This window comes from Lepisosteus oculatus, chromosome 4, assembly GCF_040954835.1.
Source record: "Lepisosteus oculatus isolate fLepOcu1 chromosome 4, fLepOcu1.hap2, whole genome shotgun sequence".
Classification (NCBI taxonomy): domain Eukaryota; kingdom Metazoa; phylum Chordata; class Actinopteri; order Semionotiformes; family Lepisosteidae; genus Lepisosteus; species Lepisosteus oculatus.
Window position 1 is genome coordinate 61,578,876 of NC_090699.1, and position 22,784 is coordinate 61,601,659.

Consider the following 22,784-nt stretch of genomic DNA (forward strand, 5'->3'; position numbering starts at 1 on the left):
TCTCATTGGGGTTGCCAAGAGATAAGATTGTAATGCATATTTTAAAGAAAATATAACATTTGGTTTCAGTGAGGGTTTTCAACAAAGTAATAAAGTAATTAAAAAACAACAACAAATTGAAACATTTTCTTTTATGTTTGGTGTGGCGATGGAAAATTGTACATTTAATGTTTCCTCTTAAATCTGCCATTTTGTAACCTTTTTTTAGTCTTTCATAATTTAAATTTATGCTGCTTTCTTTAATACGGGCATGTTGAGCCCTGTATCTGGTTGTCTTGTGCAGATGAACTTCTCAAGTGCACTTTTGGTCATCCTGCTGTCTTTTGTTATATAGCCAATGAAATGGATGATGGACAGGGAAGGCGTGACACGTAGCTAAATATAGATCAAGCAGAGCTATGTTAGTTATCTACTGGCAGAAGACTCCTGGTCGGAAGGAACCCTTGCAGCATTGTGATTAATTGTTGCCGTCTTTCAGCAGGGTATTTAGAGGGCATTGGCACATGCGATTGAAAAAAGAAAATGTTTCCGTTAAGGTATAAATGCGATTAGTTGCTCAACACCACAACGATTGATGTCGAGGGGTGGTATGCACACTGTGGTTTAATTATGTTACCATACAGAGAGACACACCATACAAGATGCCATTACTTTGGAATTATAGGAGGGTTGTAACAATGTAATTTGGTTTTGCTAAAGTCATTGGACCAAATTAATGTGCAGATGGCTTTTAAAAAAATGGTGCTGTATCCAGTGATATCCTATGGTGGATTTGCTTATATTAGCAGGCTAGAGATCCAGTAAAGAATACTTTTTTCAACCCAGTTCAGCCATTTGAGATTTTGCTGTTTTATTTTCAGGAGTTAAAGAATTGCCGGTGTATCTGATCATGGATTTTATAATTATAATTTACAGAAGCATCGGATATGGTTCTGAGAATTAATAAGTCTGCAGTGATACAAAATGCACTGAAAAGCCTATTGAGATTTTACTGGACAGTCAATCTTATTAATATGATAACTTATGCGTGAAGTGTGTTGTGTTAGGCAGAACTAGGTTAAGAGTAGATGCTTTTTGCTGTCAGGAGAATGTGCTTTAAATACTGCAAGAACTGCTTTTCATAGACCATGGATTAGTTCTAGACAAAAATGCTGTTTTAGCTTTATCATACCCTGAAAGTTATAAGCTGGATGTGCCTGCATGATAATTTTGCAAGCAAGCTATTTTGTGGTTTGGCCTCATTAGTTTTCATATTTTATTTAAACCACATTGACAGTTCTGAAATCAGTCTTAGAAAAAACCCAAACCTTGGTTGTTTGAAATAGCTTCTCCTAAAGACCTGTGCTAGACTACAGGGAATTTCTAGATTATTTCCTAAAAGTGTACTGTAAATTGCTATTCATAGATCCATATGTAAATATCCCTCCATAGATTTGAAGAGACAGACATGCATTCTGTCATGCATCTGTAGAAAGGGATTTAAATGAGAAGAAATACTGTATTACAGAACAGACCTGTGTCTGTTTTCAATAGTGGTTTTGTCACAAAGGTTCCTGAACTCTCATAGCACAAGGAAACTCACTTTAGGCAGGGCATGATTTAGGACTTCACAGAATGTTCCAGTGGTAAGTGGGTGATGTTTTTTTTGTCCCCAATGTGTCATCTACTAGTAATATTAATTATTCTAGGATGCATTACTGTAAAGTGGGGGGGGGCATCTCTCACTTCTATTTATTTTTATAATTCTTTGTCCTCTAGGAGCTGAATGTTCGCCACCTCACCCTCTCTACCGACAAAGACAAATACGGCATCAGATTGAGGGCAGAGCCGGATCACATGGTTCTTGGCAAGCGCCTGAAGGGAGCCTTTAAATCTGTCGCAGCATCCATCAAAGAGCTAAAGAGTGAGCAACTGGAGGTGTTCCAGAAGACAGGTGCGTCGCTCTTGCTATAGTGCACTTCTGGAAACGTTTTTACTGTGGTCCTCTCTGCTGCCCGGTTGGTTGTGTAAATGTTTACCCCACGAGGATTCGTACTGCCGCCACTCCAACTCGAGTTTTGTTGGAAACAGCCAACAGCAGCCCTTGATTTGACATCTTTCTGTTGGAAAGGCCCGCTCACACAACATCCGTTTAGTTGAAAAATATATTTTCTCTGGGTGAGCTATGACGTATTTTTGTCTGAGAAAACAAGGATGTTTCAGGGCAGATTTAGTAAATGGTCAAATGGTGCAGCACCAAGGTGCACCTTGAGAGGGTTCGTTTTCTTCTACTAAATGAGACTGAGGATATTGCTGATACAGAAAAACATAGGAGTTGTAAAAGTAGGTGATCATCTTTTATACTACCCATGTCTCACCAATCATTGAGATGCATTAGTGAGAATGCTGATAAAAATACAGTTTTTACCCTAGGATGACAGAAAGTACTCTTAGAGAAGTCTTTGATATTCTGAAAGTATTGCTCTACTCTAGCTTGAATGGGAAGAATGTGTTTTAAGTTTTATTTACAAATTAGACACAGTGGGTTTTTAGAAAATGTAGAACACTTACATAAGTATGCCACTTGTCTGAGTTCTGTGATGGATACATCACAGATACATAGAGGATTTTGTATTTGTATAGACAAAATATATGTGGAAATGTGGGAAAAAGTAGGTGACCTCCATTTAATATTGAGTTTCTTAATGTACTCGAGCCTGTGAAAATAAGATTGCTGGTCTGTTTTTATCAAGTGGGCTAAAATTTGAAATGAAATGTGTCTTATTTGGCTCTTCTTCCAAGGAGAATGATTTTTTGTTCCCACTGGAAGACATGGTTGTACATTAACAAGTATTTAAAACAGGTACCTGTCTGATATATTCCTTTGACAGTAATAATAAGCACCAGATCCCAGCCTGCCTTGTTAGCAATGTTAATTGCTTTAATTAGTGTCATCTTCATTACTGCATTAATGTTTTTTTTTTTCAGACCAATGATCAGATTTTAAGTTGTATGCAACCACTGCAATCTAAGATTTTACATATTGCCAGTACTCCTGTTGGGGGAAAACAAGAAAATGGTTATTGAATTTTTGAGCTATTATAATTTTTGAATATGATCTGTTTTCCTTTCGTTTCTGGGTAATGATCTTGAGCATGGACAATATACTTTATCTGCTGGGGTTTCTTCTAGACAACATAGTTTCTATTATTGGTACAGTTTTTAGGATGCACACATGTGCTCTGTGTGATTTCACCTGGTGAGTAAAGGGAGTTGATTGGTTGATTTCATCGCTGTGCTTGTTTCAGGATCTATTGTGGTGGATGGGCATGAACTTCATGCGGAGGACCTGCGTCTCATGTACACCTTTGACCCGGTCTCAGAAATGCATGCGCAGTATGAAGCTCATTCAGATGCACAGGTACAGACCTGGAAGTTGCAGTATCCTGAATTAAATCAAATGAAACACATCCTGAATTAAAACTGTGGCCCACAAGTCTGATTTAGTTATAACACAAGTGCTCATTAAAGAAAAACACAACAAAATAATGCTTATTACGATGTAGCATTTCTAGATGCATGTTTTATGGATAAAAGACATGCATGTGGGGTGGATTATAGATTTTGTTTTATGGAAAAATGTTTTGAGAAGGAAATCTGTAGTGCTTTGCTGCAGACTGTTCTTGAATTCAGATTTTGAATTTGTTTCAGCATGAAGTGTGCTACATTGGAAACTAGCAGTCCATGCATCTGAAGTGATGCCACCACATTCATGTTGAGCTGTCCTAATAGCTTGGTTAATTTGGCTCTCATTTCCTCCAACTCCCAAAAGGAGTAGTTTCTCAGTTACAGTTGACAAAAACAGACATTATTACCTTTTATTCAAAATAGAATAAAACCTAAAAATAAAAAAAAACACCTCAGTGTGAAATTGGAATTCTGTCAGAGGGAGAAGACCAGGTGTCATGAAATCAGCACAGATTAATGATCAGTCCAGCAAGTGAGCTCAACTCACTGGAGCAGGAAATGAAGGTAGATCTTACCCTGCCAACCATATGGCTGGCATCTGATCAGAAGGCTTGATTGACAGAAAGTGGTCAGAGAGAAGCCTGTAGCTCTGACGGGATGAACTGTGAAGGGAGATTGAAATTTCTCAGAAAAGGCCACGGGATTTAATACATACAGTATCCGTATTCATGAAAAAACAAAAAAGAAAGATTTCTCTTAATTCCAGAACACATTGTCCACGTCATACCCAAAAATGTTTCCTAATTCTTTTAAATGAAAATTTCCTTTTTTAGGATCAAGACTGAACATTCGTAAAACTACAATGCATCTTACAAAACCGCTCTGAATTACAGCGCATAAATGCAGTTTTAGTTACTTGGTGTCTTAGTTGGATGGGGTTGGGGGAGCACACAATATATTACATTTTTAACTGGTTACTCCCAGATGTAGACCTTGGGTACCCTTCCATGATCAAAGGTGCTTGTTTGATGAACCGTTATCAAATCCTCATGTTGCAGCTTTCATTAGACTGAAATGTATTATTTAGCTTTCCTTTCTGACATATAAATTCAGTATTCTTGACATGTGCTGTAATTCAGACCAGTTTTGCCAAACCCATCTGAATGTATTGCTTGAGGTAACACAGGTTGCCTGTACTCCTAGGTTTTGGTTCTGCTTGATGTTACCCCAGACCAGTCTATGGTGGACGAAGGTGTGGCCCGGGAAGTCATCAATCGCATTCAGAAACTTCGCAAAAAGGTTGGGTTTGCGGACCTTGTTTTCCATAGCTCTGAAAAGTGTTGCCTGCTTTAAACTAAAACATCTGTGGAGTTCATTCTAAAAAAGGTGAATTTCCAGTGTAGAATTTGTCTCCTTAAGAGGAAAGGAAAATGTTCACACGTAACCTTGCTTGTTAATTGTCTTCCAGGAAAAAGGTGGATGACTTCAGAGTCACGTACTGTAGTCTGCAGACTTTTACAGAAGTTTGTGACTTCAAAGTGCAGGCAATAAGTCATTTTTCTTCTAGTTACTACTTTGCTAATGTTTAGATAGCTAAGATCATTAATTTTTCCAAGCTTCTGGCTGCGTTTTTGTTGGAAATCTTTCCATTCAGCTTTAAACAACTTGTTTCTTCTCCAGCAAATAAGAAATGCATTGAAGGACTGTGCAATTGTAGTTCAACATCCCATAAGCTACATTGCAAGAAATTTTAATTCTGACCTTCAAGTGTACCGGGATTTAAACTGTAATAAGGATTTCTTTAATAACTTGGTCCCTTAATAAACAAACATTTTCCGTTCAGAATTTGGGCCCCACTTGTCCCGAGGAGAGTTTGGCAGCTAGCCAACATGAATTCCTTTGTAATTGAAAATCAAGGAATTTTCCATCTAACCACTGCTCAACACTGCGAGAGTAGCAGTATCCATGATTCTGGATGGGAAACATTTAGGTGTCTTAAATGGATGATACCTTATATTTCACAAGTTCTTTTAAATAATTCAGTTCTCTCTTAGAAAAGCACACATTTAAATTATGTAAAATTTTATTTGCTCTCATCTCTGCCTTTTATTTAGTCACTGAACACATTAATACAGATCAGTATGGTTAGAAGTGTCACTGTTAGGTCTGCTCAAACTGTAATTGGCAAAAATGAATTTGGATTTACTTGTTACACTATAGAAGTAGAATAATGTAGTTCAGTCCTCTGTGATTTGGAAGGCACACAAATCAGTTCTGCCTGAGGAAATTCAATGTATGTGTCAGTGAAATCGTTCAACTGTATCTTAATTGTTTTTGTTTCTGTTAAAGGGTCACCTGGTTCCCTCTGATGACATAGTTGTTTACTACAACTCCCAGCCTGCCAGTGAATACTTGGAGAAAGTTATCCAGGCTCACACTGAATTTATACTAGCAACCATCAAAGCTCCTTTGAAAGCCTACCCTGTTCCTAAGAATGCAAGTGTAATTGTTCAGGAGAAAACCCAGGTACCCCAGATTGGTTGTTCTCTGTTGTGTTCTTCACCTCATGATGCCCATTGTTCTGAGATACCAAAGTTATTCCAAGATGCCTGACACAAAGGGCATTGTGTTTGCATTTGGGCTGTTTCTAGTGGGGTGATGTGCTTTCTTTGTGAATTCCTAGCTGAAGGGATCCGATCTGGATCTGACAATTGTGAAGGGAGCTGCAGCTGGTCACATTCCTCTTTCAGGACCTGCATGTGCCTATGTCAACTTAAAAATAAAGCTTGACAACAAAGAGCAAGGTAAGGCTTCCCCCCTTCTTGGCTTGAAACACATTTGCACTTTTCTTAGGCAGAATAAATCAAGTGCACACACTTTCATTCCACCACTGCTGGCAAAGTCTGTAAATTAAAGTATTTGAAATCCCCACCTTACATACTTAAAAATAATTCTGCATGTAAATGTTCTTTTAACATTTAGAAGATTTATATTCTGTGCTCTGCAAAGCTTGCATTTTATTTAGGACACAAAAGGCATTATTTTTAGCATAATTTGGTACATAATTTATGTGAGTGCATTTGGTTTTGGAAAAATGCAGAACTGACCTTTATATTCTTGCCCTTGACTTGCAGTTGGTGTCGTTCTGCTGGAGAATCCTAAAGGAGACAACAAGCTGGGTTTAGAGAGGCTGAAGGCTGTGTGCTCCTGTGTTTTTGGCCTTCCGAGCACACAGTGGACTGTGTACAATGGCAAGACAGGTGAGCGATCGAAGTCAAAGGAAGGGCAAAGATTCAGGTGTTCTAGTCAGTTAAAATAAGCCAAAGTTTTAATTTTGAAAGATAATTTATCTTTTTTTTTTTCCTGTTGGTCTTTAAATTTTATACCTTTAGTATAAATGTTTGGGGAAAAATATGGGCATTTTTTAATGAAGATTATTTTTTAATATCTCAGTTATGGCACTGTTTCTTAATTGTTTATTTGTTAGCGAACTACAGTAATGTTTTTTGCTATTTCGTAGTTCAGCAGTACTTAATTTACAATTAATTTCAATAGCTTTCGTTTGTTCGTTTTTTGTTTTACATTAAGGGAAACTTCTGTTTATTTCTGAATGGAAATTCAGAAAGGACAGAGTTTTATTAATTGTTTCTGTGGCTGCTTCTACTGTTTAATTCCAGTCTTGCATAAAATTTTATTCACATTACACCTTTAATTACACATTTATATTACCAAGTATAATATTACCACCTTTTGGGCAGTGTGTAATGACAGTCATGTGATATTTTATTGCAGTGTAAAATGACACTGTATAATGTAGGAGTCAAAATACCAGAGTTATTCATAGAACGTTTTGTAAATTTTAAGCTGCACTTGGAAAAACTGTGTCTTGGATATTAATTTCAACAGACTTGGGAAAGTCGGCCCTGTATTTAATGTACTTTTCTTGAACATTTTTTAGTGATTTATTTCTAAAGCTAAAGTGGGTCAAAATATCCCCTCTAAATATTATATTAATTGGTATTAATGAACTATTTGCCTTACAAATTGATGTGTGTAGATGGCACTTTACATTTATGGTGTTGTTTCATGGTATCCTGTGAGGTTTGAAATTAATTTGTACCAGGTAAGTCCATGCTTTCTCTAAATATGAACATACACAATACAAATCTGTAAATCTTTCTTCAATGTTAAAGGCCTTTGAGAGCTTAGATTATTTTTTTTATTTGATAAGAGTTAACAGACATCTAATGTTTCTGTTGACATTTTTATTCTCAAGGCTCTTAGCCTTTTAGAGTTGAATCTAATCCTATTTACAGGAATGTAGTAACTCTGTAAACATACAGTACAACAAATATATATTGCAGTCCAGCAGGCCTTATGTCACCCTTTATCTAAAATTAGGATCATTCGTGAGATATTGATCAATTGTAATGAGCTCAATTAAGATAACTTTGATCATCAGAATAGCTGTCATATTCTGATCCATATCATTTCTAAATTGAAAAGATCACTTCCAATTTAAAAGTTTTTCCAAATTTTAGAAATTGATGTCTTATTAAACATTCTATGTTGGGGCTCATTGGCAGAGTTAGAGATGCCTGCTTTAGGGTAACATTTAGTGGCATGTTATGAATTGAAACAGCATTATTTTATATCTGGAGTAACAAATGAAAGTTAATTGTGTACAACTATACATCGCTGTATGTCACTATATAACTTTCATCCTTTTGTACATTATGTGCTGCTGGAGCTCAGTCATTTCAGCTATGAAAAGATAGTGTCAGATAGCTGCTAACTTGATTGATTAATTGAAGGACTGACTAACAAATAACTATATGAATTGAACAATAAATGTGCTTCTTTTTACTGTTTTTTTTCCCCACTATTTCTCTGAAGTATTTTTGGCTCATATGGCCAGCAAATGAGAAATAATAGCTTTGCTTTGAATTAATCTTTCCTTTGAAAATAAATTGAGCAGACGGTTTATGTGAGATATGCCAAAGGCTTATAGCAAAAGCTTCAGGTGAATAGATTTTATCTTGCGATGTCCTAAAGTAAAGTGAGGCTCCGATAAAATATGATTGATGGTCTCAAAATAAGCAGGCTGTGGGCAAACATTTTGACAAACGGCTATGACATGTCTGGTACAGACCAGCGTTTTGAAGTGTGATAGCTAACATCTTGGGAATTATGAAGTTTTCAGATTATCATAAGAATTGTGTGAATTTGCAGGTTCTATGGTTTTAGAAGCACGATTAAGACATTTAGACAGTTGTGTTTTTTCCTCATCATTTACCCTTTTCCATCATCTAAATTTCTTTGGTTGAAGTGTGGTTCAGTCAACTGTAAATATTCTGTAATGCCCAGGCTGCGGGGTCCAGAGCAGATGTACTGTACAAGAGGAGTGGCTGGTTTGTTACCCAGGGTATCTGTTCTTTTGATACAGGTCAAGTAGCTTTTCCTGCACTGTAACTGCTGTGTGCCCTGAAAGTCTGCGCAGGCTTTTTTCTGTTGAGGGATGAGCAGACACCAGAAGTGACTGCGGCAGTAGTCGTCTCCGAGTTACAGATGGAGAATTCCACATCTGAATGCCCACTAAAATTAAAGAGACGCGGGACCTGGCAAATCGCGCAGACTGCGGCACGGGAAATTGAGAAACCCGAAAGCCTTTCAACATGAGAAATGCATTATATTTGCAAATCTACGATTTTTTCCAAAATGATATCTATATATCTTAAAGCTGTAGAATGTGGTGGTCCTAGAATAGTGTTGATACTGGTGTCCAGTACAGGTAAATGGTGGAAGGTAGCTTTGTATAGTTGTACTCAGTGGAGAGTGTTCCATTGTAGGGCAAGAAGCTCTAAATCCCAGTGTATTCCAAAGCATTCGTTTCAGACCTTTGAGTTCTTTCTGTGTACTTTTTACACTTAAAAAATCGTTTTTACAATGTGTTGAGTATGTGTTTGGGTTCATCTTTTGTGAATCTGGATCCCAGTGTATAGGACTCTAATTGACAGTGTGCAAATCTCATTTTCTTTTTTCAATTAGATCTTATTTAAGTGTGATTTATATTTATACTGGATGTTCCCATTTTTATTCCTTGAAAAGACTTTACTGCCTGTTATTTTTAAATATAAAAAATTCCCACCTTAAACATTGCTGTACTACATTAAGCCAATTAAAATGTTTTGAGGATCAGTCAAGTTTTTCTAGTCATTATTTAGGCCTCAAATAAAAAAACACAACTTCATGATAATCTTCATGTCTTGTGAGATCTTATACTTGAACTGTATATCTCCTGATTGAGAAACTGTTGTGAACGTTGTTTGATGGCTTTTAACACTTTTAGAATGTGCGTCTTGGAGTGGAAATTTCACTGAATGCCTGTTTGTGATTTCTCGTCCTTTGACAGTTTGAGAAACACAGGAATCATTGACTATTTCATTTTTATTTGCCTCTTTGAAGAAAAAAATGTCACGTTATTTTTTTGCACATTTGACGACCAAGCCAGTCTTCTGTCCGAAACATGAGTTCGGAAGATAATGTGCGTTTGATGTTTTCTCGTATTTTTTTTAGAACTGAGCAGCAAGACAGACCTGCTGGCTTTGAACAAAAAGACTCTGACTGTGACATCGGGAGCATCTCCCACAGAAGACCCCAGTTCTGAGACAGTGCTCTGCCCCTACATTAACCTGCAGCTGCTCAACGCAAAGCCACAAGGTCAGTTCACCTTCAGTGCAAAGGCCCATTAACGAAGGATCGGTTATGGTAATTATTTTAAAATCACAGAGGTACTGTAAAAGGTTTGAGGTTGCTACTGCTGAGGAGGATGGTGTTTTTCCACTCAAACTGCCAACTTTGAATTGAGAGTTTTGAGAACGGAATGATAGAGGATGTCTCGGCCACCATATTGTCAGTATCAGTAGGCCTCTGACTTTTCTTGGTTTCTGGAGGGACCATTAAAGACAAAGCAGACCGCAACAGCCCACACACAAGTCAGTTCAGGAAATGTGAAATACTTAGAATCATAGTGGGGAGTGAGGGAAGAACCGATGGTTGCAACAGTGCAGAAATTCAAGACTAGACTGGCATAGCTTCTCAATAGGCACAAATCAAAAATGGCGTCGCATGACGAAATTCAGGATTGTATTTTGAAGTTGTTTTTCGTACTGCTATGGGCAGAGAATTCCTTTCTTGAAGACCCTGGTGATGAGTGATGAGTTCGGATAAAAAGGTGAGATGGAAGCATTAACAGCTGCCATGCCCAGCTGCAGTATGTATAAATAGTGAGGACGTTCTGATGACCTCTACTTTACAGCCATGCTATTATTGCAACCACTAAGTGGGTCCTAGGCAATCTGTATCTCTACTAGCTAATGTACTGTACTACTAAATAGAGGTGCACAGTAAAACCGGTATCCCAGTAAACCATGGTCCTTTAGTCAAGCGGTACGTACCGTGGTACGTTTTAGACCATACTGGTACGTTCTGTAATTTCCGGCAGTTTCCAGCTTACAGCTGACAGCTTTGTTACTTACCATGAAAGTTGCTTTTTCAGATATTTACTATGTTATGCAGATTCAGAAAATAGCTAGAATATTTGCAGTATGAGCAGTATGAATACAGATCCTGTAGTGTAATTTACCAGATTGCCTTAAGCGCTGTACTGATTGTTGAAATGTATAAAGATGAGAAGAAGATGTCAAGTAGTTGACCTAAATACTCAAGGATATGTAGACGTGCTCTCCTTGTGGTTGTAGTGCCCTGCAGTTAGTATCCTTTTTAGTCTTTTGCAATGGTTAGCACTCTAGACCCTGAATGTTCAGACTTCAAGCCACATTGCACTCTGTTTTCAGCTGATCCAGATGGCCCCCTCTCTTTTGTAAAACACTCTTTTGCTCTTCTAGAATGCCAGAATGGAGAAGTGGGAACTCTGCTGTTGGCTAACCCCTCTGGCCAGAATGGGCTTACATACGAAGGGCTCCTGCAGGAAGCGGCAAAGGTGTTTGGGCTGCGAAGCCGAAGACTCCAGCTATATCTTGACGAGGCCCTGAGCGAAGGTAAGGCCTTTCAGCCCCAATGACTATAAAGGCTTAGCTTTTAACGCATAGTGGAGGTATATGGAAGAAGACAATGGACTTACCACTTTTTCTAGAACACTTTAAGTATGTGTGTAGCAGCTATCACCTTCTGTTAGAGCTTAGTTAATCTTCAGTAGGGAGAGAATTTCTAGTTAATGAGCTGTAGCGTGCTCCTTTGTTCCATCACTCTTCTGTCAGGGCAAAGCAGAGGGGAGTCTACTGCCACTATAATCTTGAGCTTTGTTTTTTTAATCACGGACTGGGACAATGGGTACAAGTAGTGCATCTTGGGACCCTTGTTGAACAAGTTTCAGTCTTTAACAGTTACCACTGACTTGCATTTTTACAGTCTTTTTTTTTAAGAATTCGAATTTTTAATCATGCTTGCGATGTTAAACTGAATTATGCCTATTGTTTTAGATGGTAAAATCTTTTATTACAGAAATGGTAATAAAAAATAAAGAATCTGATGCTTCCATCGTGCATATCGCACACCCCAAAAATGGAGCAGGATCGTTTTTCCCCCTTCTGGGGAAACTTTGGAAGAGGATAGTTTGCAATGTTTGTATATTTGACTTGATTATAATTAAAACCATTAACATGACCAATGGCCCTTGTTTGAATTTGAGCTTATTGGAATATTTGTTTATAGTATTAAAGGAGATGTGGAGCATTTTGCTCAGACTTGGTAGTTCACTGAATTTGTAAAGGACTTAATGTGAAAAGACTGATTACTTAAGATTTTTTTCTCCAATATCCATATGCAAATATGTTAGCAATTAAATGTATCCGTGAAGTTTTATTCATCAGTTTATGATACATATTCATCTTTTAATTAGAATAAAGGCTATGGAAATGCAAGAACATAGATAAAACAGGTTTTTAGGGCATTAACAAGTGATGGACAGTTACAAAATTAGTTTTTTTAGGGATCACAATCACCACAGGAAAGCACCTAGCTTATTATAGGCATGATGTGAAAAATGTTTTTGGTCAATTTTAGTTTCATATTTGGTTATTTAGCTGAAAGTTTGGAAGTTTTTTTTTATTGCCAAACCTTGTTTATTGTTCCCTTTCTGCATTCCTCAGCTTATATAATTCTCTCAATAAAAGTAAAAAAAAAACAGTCAAAGAGTAAAAAAATCTCTTACAATCTTAATGGCTGTTTACATTTTGTTCATCAAATGCTTTTGGCAAAAACAATTTGAGACTTTATGTAATTTAAAGATGGTATGGTCGCCTGTTGTTTTTTCCTTTCAGTAAAAAATCCATGTTTACCAAATTTTGTGTATTCAAGGTTAAGAAAGAAAATTAAAAGAGCTAAACATATGCAAGTGAACAAAAAAATTGGTTCCAGATTCTTTGATATATACTGAGTATCCGGACAAAACACTAAGGCAGTGCCTTATTGACAATGATCTATTAGTGCTTAGAACTTGTAAGCACTTGAATAAAGGTTCTAAAGTTGTCCAGAGTATTTGTTTTTTTTATATACTTGAACACACGAAAGTAGGTCACATCCCTCAGGCACCTAGAGCTCTCCAGTCTGACATCTGAAACAATGAATCAGGGCTATGATGCAGAAATATTACAGATACATTGCAGGAAAAGTTCTCCATTCATTTCAGAGTCTGTTCTTGAACGATGGCAGGTTTTTATTATCCAGTGCAGTTGACGTGCTGCAGATATTTCTGGTTATTTATGGTGTTTCTTGAAGAATTGCAGTTTTATTTTCAACAGTGGTAGCTACAGTTATTTGTGATATCTTACAACCTAGTATTATCTGTATTTGATCTACATTTAACATTTTGAAGCTAAATTCTTCAATTCGCCATAATCCATTGAATTTTCTTAATTTGGAGAGTCTTGTCAATAACATTGACATCATACTGTTTCATAGTGTGAGATATTGATTGTTTTAATCCGTGTTTTATTTCTGTATTTTTTGACAAATCCCAGTTTGTCAAAAGATGCCATCAAGATATATAAAATATTTAGAAAGTGCATCATCATAAGGTTTTATTACAAATAATTATTTGTCGAGAATTTGACAAGACATTTGGGAGTGTTTCCTTTTACAGATTTTGTGTATCTTACATTAGCAAAAGCATCTTTATTTCTTATTATGCACACATTATAAAATGCATCTTTATATATTTCAGAGATCACAGAACAGACCTCAGTGAAGACACTGAACATGAAGATGGTGTTTGTAAGAGTTCTACCTACTACAGCAGAAGCATAAATGTTTTTAAGAATTGAAATGGTATTCACTATTGAAAATGTAGATCCCAGATCTAAGTATTGTACCACAAATTGGTTGGTTTAGTCCAGGGTTTCCCAAAACTGGTCCTGGGAATCCATCAAAGCTGTGAGGTTTTGTTCCAGCTGAGCTCTTTACTTAATTGATCTAGCTGCTTGATTGAAATCCTTGTCATTGTTTTTTTTATGCAAAACTATTAGTTACTCACAAAATGTAACAGGTATCCTTAAGCATGTTTATGAGCTAAAAACTGAGTTCATATCAATCCTATTATCAGATCACTTAAGGATTTATTAAGTTAGTGAGAGCTCAGCTAGAATGACAGCCAGCCTGGACTATCGACGCGGAGGAGGGTTGGGAATTGTTGACTTTGTCTGCATGCAGAACTTTTGCAATCTGCATTTCCTTTATTGTTTCACTTCTAAAGTTCTATGTAATAAAAGGTAGTAAAATAATACAGTACATGTGAGGTCAGATACCCTCCTGTATTTCCATTGAGTCGTAAATTTTTACAAGGATTGTTTTTTTTAATTCAGAAAGGATGTTTGTGCTCTATTCTTTGTATGTTTTTCCTCAGAGGGCTGTCTCAATATCATATTCCTGCATAGAATGGCTTTTGATATCAGGAGTTCAAAAAACAGAACTTAAATTCCCTCTAGAAAGATTCCAGTTTGGGGAATTTTATCTTCCAGAAAAGCAGTTGGCATTTTTCTCTCTTGGAAGCATTTTGACCTCATACAGCCTCTGCGCATGTCCAAGTCAAGGTCATTCTCCCTTTCGGAGATATAAAGGATAAAGGAAATGCTCTGTGCTGTCACACTGTTAATTCAGGAAAAATGTTTTTTCAGTGATTCGTGTTGGGAGTTAAATGACATCATTCTTAGCCTTGCTTGCAAACTAACTACAATTTTATTATCTCCTAAATTGTGTAATTCTTGGCATTAGGTCCCTGCTGTGGATTGGGGAGTTAACGAAACAGGAGCAGTTGTTTTAGGTTCTGTGGTACCTTTTCATCAAGATAGTGTATCTACATAAATTGGCAAAATGTGAGCTTTTGCCATATTGGCGATGGGAATCATTTGGTGCAGAGGTATGCATAATAAAATGGCTTAAAAAATGTTGTTCCTGTGTTTTCTTCATATGCAGTACAAGTCAGAACTACTGTCTTCATTCTCATATCCACCTGGTTTGGCAGTTGAACTGTAAACAAAGTGTGAGTTAATCATTGATTAGACAGACACCTTTGATCTGTAATTTTCAGGAGCTTCACCCATTTGTAAAATCCATCAAGTCACGACATGTGGTCCATATAAATCACAGCTAAATATAAAGAGCAGTGTTCCAATGGGCGTGTACCAGAGAAGATTTAACATGCAGTTAGATGAAAGCTCAGAGATGAACAGCTCGTTCAGCAGTTCACTTCTGTTACAGATGATGGTGCTGTTGCTGAAAGGCAGTTGTGTAACTCGGATTCCTCACGAGAAAAGACCTTTTATGTATAGCAATACAAATTCAACATTTCATTTTGGGAAAGCATGCATGATTTTGATGAGTCTTTGGAGATTTATTGCATTCATATCATGTACATTTCTACTGACCCAACATTGCGTATTGTAAATTTCAGTCAATTCCAAAGGGAAACCTTTTAGCTATGTTTGTCAAATCATAAGTGTGATGTACTTGAATCCTGGATTTTTTGTTGTAAGTACTGTAGAGCTTGCCTCAGAAATGTTTGTTTATGCTAATGTTAAGCAAAACCGAACTGTTAATGGTAGTGGTTACAAAGACATATGCAGGGCTGGAGCATTTTCCCATTTAAAAATACTAAGCTATGCATTTATTTGTATATTCCTCATTCGCATTCATTATCTTTTCTTTAAATGTCCTTTGTGTTTTGTGTGATATTTTAAATATTGTTATTGATGTAGATAAGTTGGTGAAGTGAATTTGTTAATAATCCAACAATTTCACTTCACATTTGAGGATCACTTCATCATAGGCCCTTTGTGCATTCGCACTCAGTCATTGCTAAAAAATAAGTTATTTTGCAGCTAGCATTAAAAGCTTTTTAATCCTGTTTTTTTTAAGCCTCTGGTGGACATACTATAAGTGTACTATTTGTTGAAGACTAGGCTAAATGAATGAGGTGAGAAAGCTTGAAGACGGTCAACATTCAAACTTCTCTCTGCATCTCGCAGGTGATTGATAACCTACTAATATTTTATTTGGCTGATGCTTTTATCCAAAGCAGCTACATTTTATACAGCTGGGTGATTTACTAGCATAATATGGATGAAGTGCCATGCTCATTTACAAGCGCCTTCCACTTGCAAGTCCAGAGCCCTAGCCTCTACTCCATATCGCTGCCCAGGGTTATGTGGCTGCTGTAGTTGTGTTCATCTTTGATGTGTTTCAAGGTATCTTTCAGTTTATTAGGTTATGAAAACGATGGAAAAGGACAAAACTTTAGAAAAAAAGTGTACAAAGAAAATATAAACTTAAAGTTGTAGTTCAATGAACCTTTAAGCCCACCAACAAAGACGATTGACTAACTGGTTTGTGGAACATGCTGTAGAAAGCCTTCCGATACCAAAGCATTTGCAGTTGCCTGGCACTTAAAATATCACTGTACTAAAGACACCACCACCTGTGGAAATTGTCGTGGAACAGAAACACCCTGCAAATGAAAAATGATAACTGATCTTCAAACTGGAGACACTTTCTTCTCTGGCATTATGCCGGCCTCATCCACAGAAGTTTTGAAAAACCCGTCTGCTGCCCTGTGGTTATATTTCTTCTAAACAACTGAAGAAAGTGTTTTGTCTGGAAAAAACCCTGGAACAAATGGCTTTTTAATTCCTTACAAAGAAGTTTATGTTTAAGAGACCCATCTCACCCACCACTGAGGTGAACCACACTCCTCGGTGAACCATGGGAGCCATTTTGCCCCCATTACACAGCAGTTCAGATGAAGATGAAGAAGTGGGAAATTAACTCTTTGAATTAAAGAGGAACTTCATGTACTGTAGGCTAGACTGTGCAAATACAGTGTGTAATTAAGTCAGGAAATGGGTGTTAAGATCCCTACACTTGAGAACAAATTGTTCATTGGCCAAGTCACTTGGAAATATATAGAATTATATTAATATATATTATTTTATTATACATATTTCATGTCTTAGCTATAAGACATCATCTCATACAGTATAGAGTCCCCTGTGACCATAGTGAGGTATCATCTTATAAATTGTGGTCCAGGATGAACAGTGTAGCCCACTGCTCTACCAGTGCTACAGACGGCAACACCCTCATTTCTTTTGGGGGGTCTCCCATCTCAGTACCGATCAGGCCCACCTTTGCTTATTTTCTGTGATCTGACAAAATCAGGCTACATAGTGGTAATATAATGTAGCTGCTAAAGATCTTCCCATCATTTCTTAGTCACATAAGTGTTCAGGGTCTGACTAGTTACAGGTGTCACTTGTGAGGGTTATGATATTTAGGGCAATGTAGCACATCTGTTGCTTGTCACAATGTGTTATGTAAAATTGTATAATAGTCTGTGGACGTGATCCATCATGACTGGCTATAGCACCTTGAGCTCTGCTATCAGTGGTGTTTTCTGCCAACCTTGCTATTCCAAGGAAAAGCCCTAGAGATAGTCTTGATGGATGTGGTCATCCCACTGTTGTGTGGAGGAAAATGTTTGCACGAACACCCACGGTCTTAGCTCTTGTGTACAGGCTAGGACAATCTGCTTGATAATGAAATGTTCCTTAGCGTGTTATGAGGTTAAGATGAAGAATAAGACCTAATCTGCTTTTTTGAAAAGACTTCTGCTCTAGAAAAAGTTCCACATAAAACCACCTCCTGGATATAGCAGAAATTCAATCCGAATCCAAAGTAAACATTTTTCCATCTTCAATGAATGTTCCCCTTGGTGTACTTTATAGTGCAATATTTGGACTTTCTTTAGGAATGTTTACGCTAAACATTGTACAAACATTTTTTCTTTAATTTCAGTTTAGTTTAACATTCCAGCAAAATATACATTAATATGCATTTAGAAAATATTTCTAAATAATATGATCTTGTCTATAACCTGTTTAAACCAATAACAAATGGCTAACTATAGTGCAGAGTGTGTTAACAGTTTGAATAAAAAAATAAGGAGCTATATATTTGATTAAAATGAACTGAAAAGGAAAAAAAGTGCCTTGCAGGAATATGTATTTTGTCGGTCTGTCAACACAAAAAATAAGCCTCTGCATCTTTAAACATTTAGGGCTGACGGTAAGGACTTTGTCAATGAAAACCAGACCGAGTGCCCCTTTTTTAAGGTCTTTCTTTTTTTCCCAGGCCTTGCTTGTGTGGTACGTAATGGAAAAAATCTTAGTCAGTTAAAAGTAGTTTCAGCTTCTCTTGCCCTCTCCGGCAGGATCTTTTACAAAACTCAACACTCTTCATAGGAACACATAGCAACAGAAAATAGGTAAGAAAGCATTTGGTATAGGGTTCTAAAGACGTAAGAATTATCCCTTGTATATATGCTTTCTTAGAGCCCCTGTCCCAGATTTACAAAGGGATTTAAAAAAAATAAAAGTTACATTCTTGCGCATTTAAATCATTATTTTATTGTTAAGAGCGCAGTTAAATCAGCTGAAAGTTTATATAAAAACACACTGATCGGTGGATGATGCGAAATAAACATTCATGCTGCACCTGGACCAGTAATGCAGAAATGGACTAGATTTATTCTAAGATCTTGTCAGGTTACAACATTTAACGTTATAATTTAGAATCGAGAATGCAAACTGTTGAATTACATTACATTTTTAAGAGTTATTGCTTTCGCAAAGGTTCTTAATACTACAGCAGATCTGACTATGCTACAAGTTGAACTGGTGATAACGTCAGTCATTCCTGTTTGCAGGCTCTTAGAATAATGTCCTTAAGGCGCTCTTTCAAAACAGTTGTTTACTGTTAAAAATACTTCCGTGCGTTAAATCTAAGATTTAATGACAGAACCCCACGTCTCCTTTACTTCATGTCTAACAATGCAGACATTTTAACCCCAATATTCCTTTAAATGATCGCTACACACCTGCCTTTGATATACGGACAGGTATGTCACCTGTCGAAAATTTTTATAATGAGATAAAAAAAAAAAGATTTTGCATTGTATTCGCAATCTGTAGTGTCTAGGGGGCCCTACAGGTAGAAACCAAGTCATGGTCTTTTAAGTTTCTTGGTTGATCCGTCTGGGGAGTCACTGTGGACTTGCAGCAAGCTGAAAACGGATCTGTTTAATTCCGTGCGTTTAATAAGGCGCCCCTGGAGTGGAGTCGCTCTTCTGCGGCTTAGCAACAGCATCCCTCCTCTGACGGGATCACTTCGCTTTTGTGCCGTGCTCAGCAAACGCAGGTAAGACGACGTTTATTATCATAAGACACATTAGCACCGGCGTTGAAATCAGCCTTTCATTTGGCGTTTCAAATTACAGATATGATTGAGCAGCGCCATATTTTAGTATTCTGTGGAAATGTCATGTGTATGACCTTGCGGTGGTGCATTTCTCAAAATGCGCTGTGCATGTTAAAATATCCCGTTTTTTTAATATATTTTAGGTTGAGGTTCAGCAACTTTTTTTCCATCATGTGACTTGATGAAAAATACTGTATGTGATTGACCTGTTTGCGCTTGTCACTTAGGCTCTTAAATGAATGTAAGTTTTAGTTTTAACTGGTATAGATTTTTAATATATATATTCCTACGTTTTTTTCCCATCTTATTACTAACATTCTGTTCGCTAGAACATTAAAGCAGGAATCTATTAAAAAAAGTAGCTTATCCTTTTATCCACACTAAGGTCACTGAGATACTCCGATACTGCAAATAAACTGCTTTTGAAAAAGTTTTAATTTGGGGGAATTTTAGTATGTCTAGCCTAAGAACACAATGTTGAGATAATTATTTTATAGATTTTTTTTTTAATTTTTGTAGTTGGATATTATGTAAAAAATACAAAATTATCCAGCAGAAGGTCAGATATATAAACCCCTTCAAGGTACGAAGAGATTCAAAGCTTGAATATGTTAGTGAAAAAAAATCCTAAAACAGTGTTTTTAAGACCTACAGTAATTTGTAAAGACTATTTTAAAACCTAGTGCTTTTAAAGGAATAAAAACTGAGATGCACTCTGGAATTTTCATATAATTGAAAGTGGAAACTAACCTTCTCAAGATTAACCCTTATTCAACAAATGATACAGTAGAAAATAATTGTTCTGTTGGCTTTATGTTCCATGGGAATTGCTTTTCAAAGGATTGTTAATCACCTTCATTTTCAATGATAAAAATGCATTTTTACTTAAACCATATATTTGATGATGAGCAGATGGGCTGAAGAGGGTTTATTATCTTTAAACATATTCCCAAAACATAGGAAGATCTATTTATGATGTTAGCTTTAATTTAAGCCATAAACCAGGCTTCAACTGTCTAAACTGGACACTGTCATAACTGGAGATATTACAAAATGTTTGAGAAGAAATCATACCAGGCAGAAACTGACTCGTTTTCTAGAGGCAAGAAAGTGTTAATTCATTGATAATTTCATTATTCATGAATTATACTCTTATTGTCTATGAATTGATTTACCCACACTGTGGCCAAAAACGGCATCTCTGGTGGTATTTAGTAATTTTATATTTAATTTGTAAAGCTTCACTCCAGCTTTTCTTATTTTGCCCAAATCTGCATCCTTTCACCTGAAATTAGGAATTCCAGAATGGTAAAGTGTGAGGAAAATATATTGTAATGATAAACATTGGCCTAGTCAGAGTGTATTTGTTTATATCCAAGGGTAAAAGACATATCACAGGTATTGCACAATACAACTACAAAAGTGTATGTTCCTCTCTTCCATATTCACTATTCACCAAAGTCATCTCTTCTGTCTTAAAAGATGGCTTTGGTCACTGCTGCCAAAGTTTGGTAGAGTGAAGTACAGTGCTTCAGTCTTGACTTTATGGGACCTAGCCTTCACGGGAAATGATGTGGTGCAGTAAACCTAACAGAAAATAAAAATTAAAGGAAAGTCGAGTGTAACAGGGTGTGCCTGATCCAGACACAGAAGTGATGTCTCCCCCTCTGAAATCTAGACAGTGAAGAACTCTGTTGCAGCAGAGGAGGGGTCTACTAGCCTGGTGGAGCTATCCACTGTCAGGGGAGTGGTGCTACTGTATCATGTGTGTTAAGATCAAATCAAGGCACAGACAGGGAGCACAGCATGGGTTGTATTAGCAGAGTTCTCCAAATGATTGTGACTGAGGTTCAAAACCATTCATTTCCTGAGTCCTTAACTGTGTATAGCTCGCACTGGATAGGAAGGTCTGCTCAGCAAATCTAAAATAATAGTGTGATACTTCAAGGGACATTTTTTGTCCATGAGGGAAGACATATGCTGTAGGTTGAGATGTAGACATTAGACTGACTTGAAGCCAGGCCAGTGTCAGGGCCCTCAGAAAAAAAGCATGGGGTAACAACCTAATTTGTGTAAGAGGTCCCAAAAACATGCACTCTTCAAAATCCTTATTGTTATGAGAACAGAAGAGAGTCCAGAGTTAGGAAAAGCCACGTAATCTACAGTACCTGTTTACTTAGGTGAAGTAAACCAGACAGACTTTGGTCAGGTCTGGTATTCCTTAGGAGAAGAGTACAACTCCCTAAAAAATCTGTAAAGGTTGTTTTTAAGCCTAGTCCTTTTAAAGGAATGAGAACTGAGATACATCCTATAATTTGCGTAGCTTTGAATGCGGAAACTGACCTTCTCAATAATAAATCTTTGTCAACAAAAGATACAGTAGAAATTAAGCTTTCTCTTGGTTTTATGTTCTGTCGGAATTCCTTTTCAAGCGATTGTGAATAAATTAGCTTTTCAATTTGTAATAATTGAAGACTACAGCTCCCAAAAAATGAAATAGAGAATAAGGACATCTTGGAATCTATGCCTAGACAGATTGCCATTTCTCCAGCCATTTCTCCAGGACTGGTGCAAATCATAAAAAGAGGTGATTGCACTTTTGGCAGCACAGTCCTGCCAGCCTATGAACTATATCAGTAACTTTGCAGTATGTGTTAGGATACAGGGGGATTGAGGTACAGAGGTACAGAGAGGCATAACAAATTCCTAACATATAAGATGTTTAAATTTGTAATGTGAAAGCAAGCACACAAGCTAAAGCTAAATAAATTAAATAAATCATACTGTGGTGAATGAAATTGCAATTGCTTTCTGCCAAAGCAGAGGTGACTCGCTTTCATTTCCGTTTTGGTTATGGTTCAAAAGTTTTACAACCTAGTGTAACAACCGTGCGTTGTTTCTTAATATTTAAATTTTAAAATTGAAATGTTTGATATAGCTTGTGAATGGACTTAAACTGCAGAATGATGTTTCTCTCTGAAAAGAAGTGTATAAAAATAACAGAACATTATGGAGTGGGATCAGGGCGAATGTGTTTCGGGATCATTCTAAGACATGGGTGGAATATCCTACACAGAATGAACTTAAACACATATATCAGTGGGTTGTATATGTGAAGTTTTTTACACAGATCACATATGTGCATTAACTTTTTACCTGTCTATAAACCAGTACATAAGCTATTGATTTAATGATCAATGATTTCAAAATACACAGGGCCTTCAAAAGATTCCACATATTGCTGCAAACTAATGCATTTCACCTTCCGTTTGTTTGTTAGTTAAAATTATATTATAGAGCACATTGTTTTTAAGAGTTTGCTAATATTAATCTCTTTTAATTATTTCTGTTATGTACTGTAACTTAGAGTATTTAGTGACGATGTACACAAAATAGGTATTTGATACAGCCTAAAACAAGGTAATTGTACTTCTAACAAATCCAGGTGTGCAGTTGTACATGTTTTACCATATGTGTTATGTACATACTGTATAGTGAACAATCTATCA

The 22,784-nt window shown here is 36.7% G+C and overlaps 2 protein-coding genes across 3 annotated transcripts in view; both read left to right on the plus strand.

Moving 5' to 3' along the window:
- iars1 (isoleucyl-tRNA synthetase 1) overlaps window positions 1-14,246 on the plus strand; it is a 60,719-nt gene extending 46,473 nt beyond the window's left edge. For both annotated transcript variants that reach the window (XM_015348263.2, XM_006631013.3), the window contains 9 exons: window positions 1,759-1,933; window positions 3,288-3,400; window positions 4,651-4,746; window positions 5,797-5,973; window positions 6,131-6,251; window positions 6,582-6,707; window positions 10,024-10,167; window positions 11,355-11,507; window positions 13,691-14,246. In XM_015348263.2, the coding sequence (XP_015203749.1) occupies window positions 1,759-1,933; window positions 3,288-3,400; window positions 4,651-4,746; window positions 5,797-5,973; window positions 6,131-6,251; window positions 6,582-6,707; window positions 10,024-10,167; window positions 11,355-11,507; window positions 13,691-13,773 (1,188 nt within the window). In that variant the 3' untranslated portion in view covers window positions 13,774-14,246. The remainder of the gene's footprint in view (window positions 1-1,758; window positions 1,934-3,287; window positions 3,401-4,650; window positions 4,747-5,796; window positions 5,974-6,130; window positions 6,252-6,581; window positions 6,708-10,023; window positions 10,168-11,354; window positions 11,508-13,690) is intronic.
- Window positions 14,247-19,064: 4,818 nt separating this feature from the next.
- Window positions 19,065-22,784, plus strand: part of atp2b2 (ATPase plasma membrane Ca2+ transporting 2) — a 169,117-nt gene continuing 165,397 nt past the window's right edge. The window contains exon 1 of the mRNA XM_015348202.2: window positions 19,065-19,215. The gene's annotated coding sequence lies outside the window, so the exon portion shown is untranslated. The remainder of the gene's footprint in view (window positions 19,216-22,784) is intronic.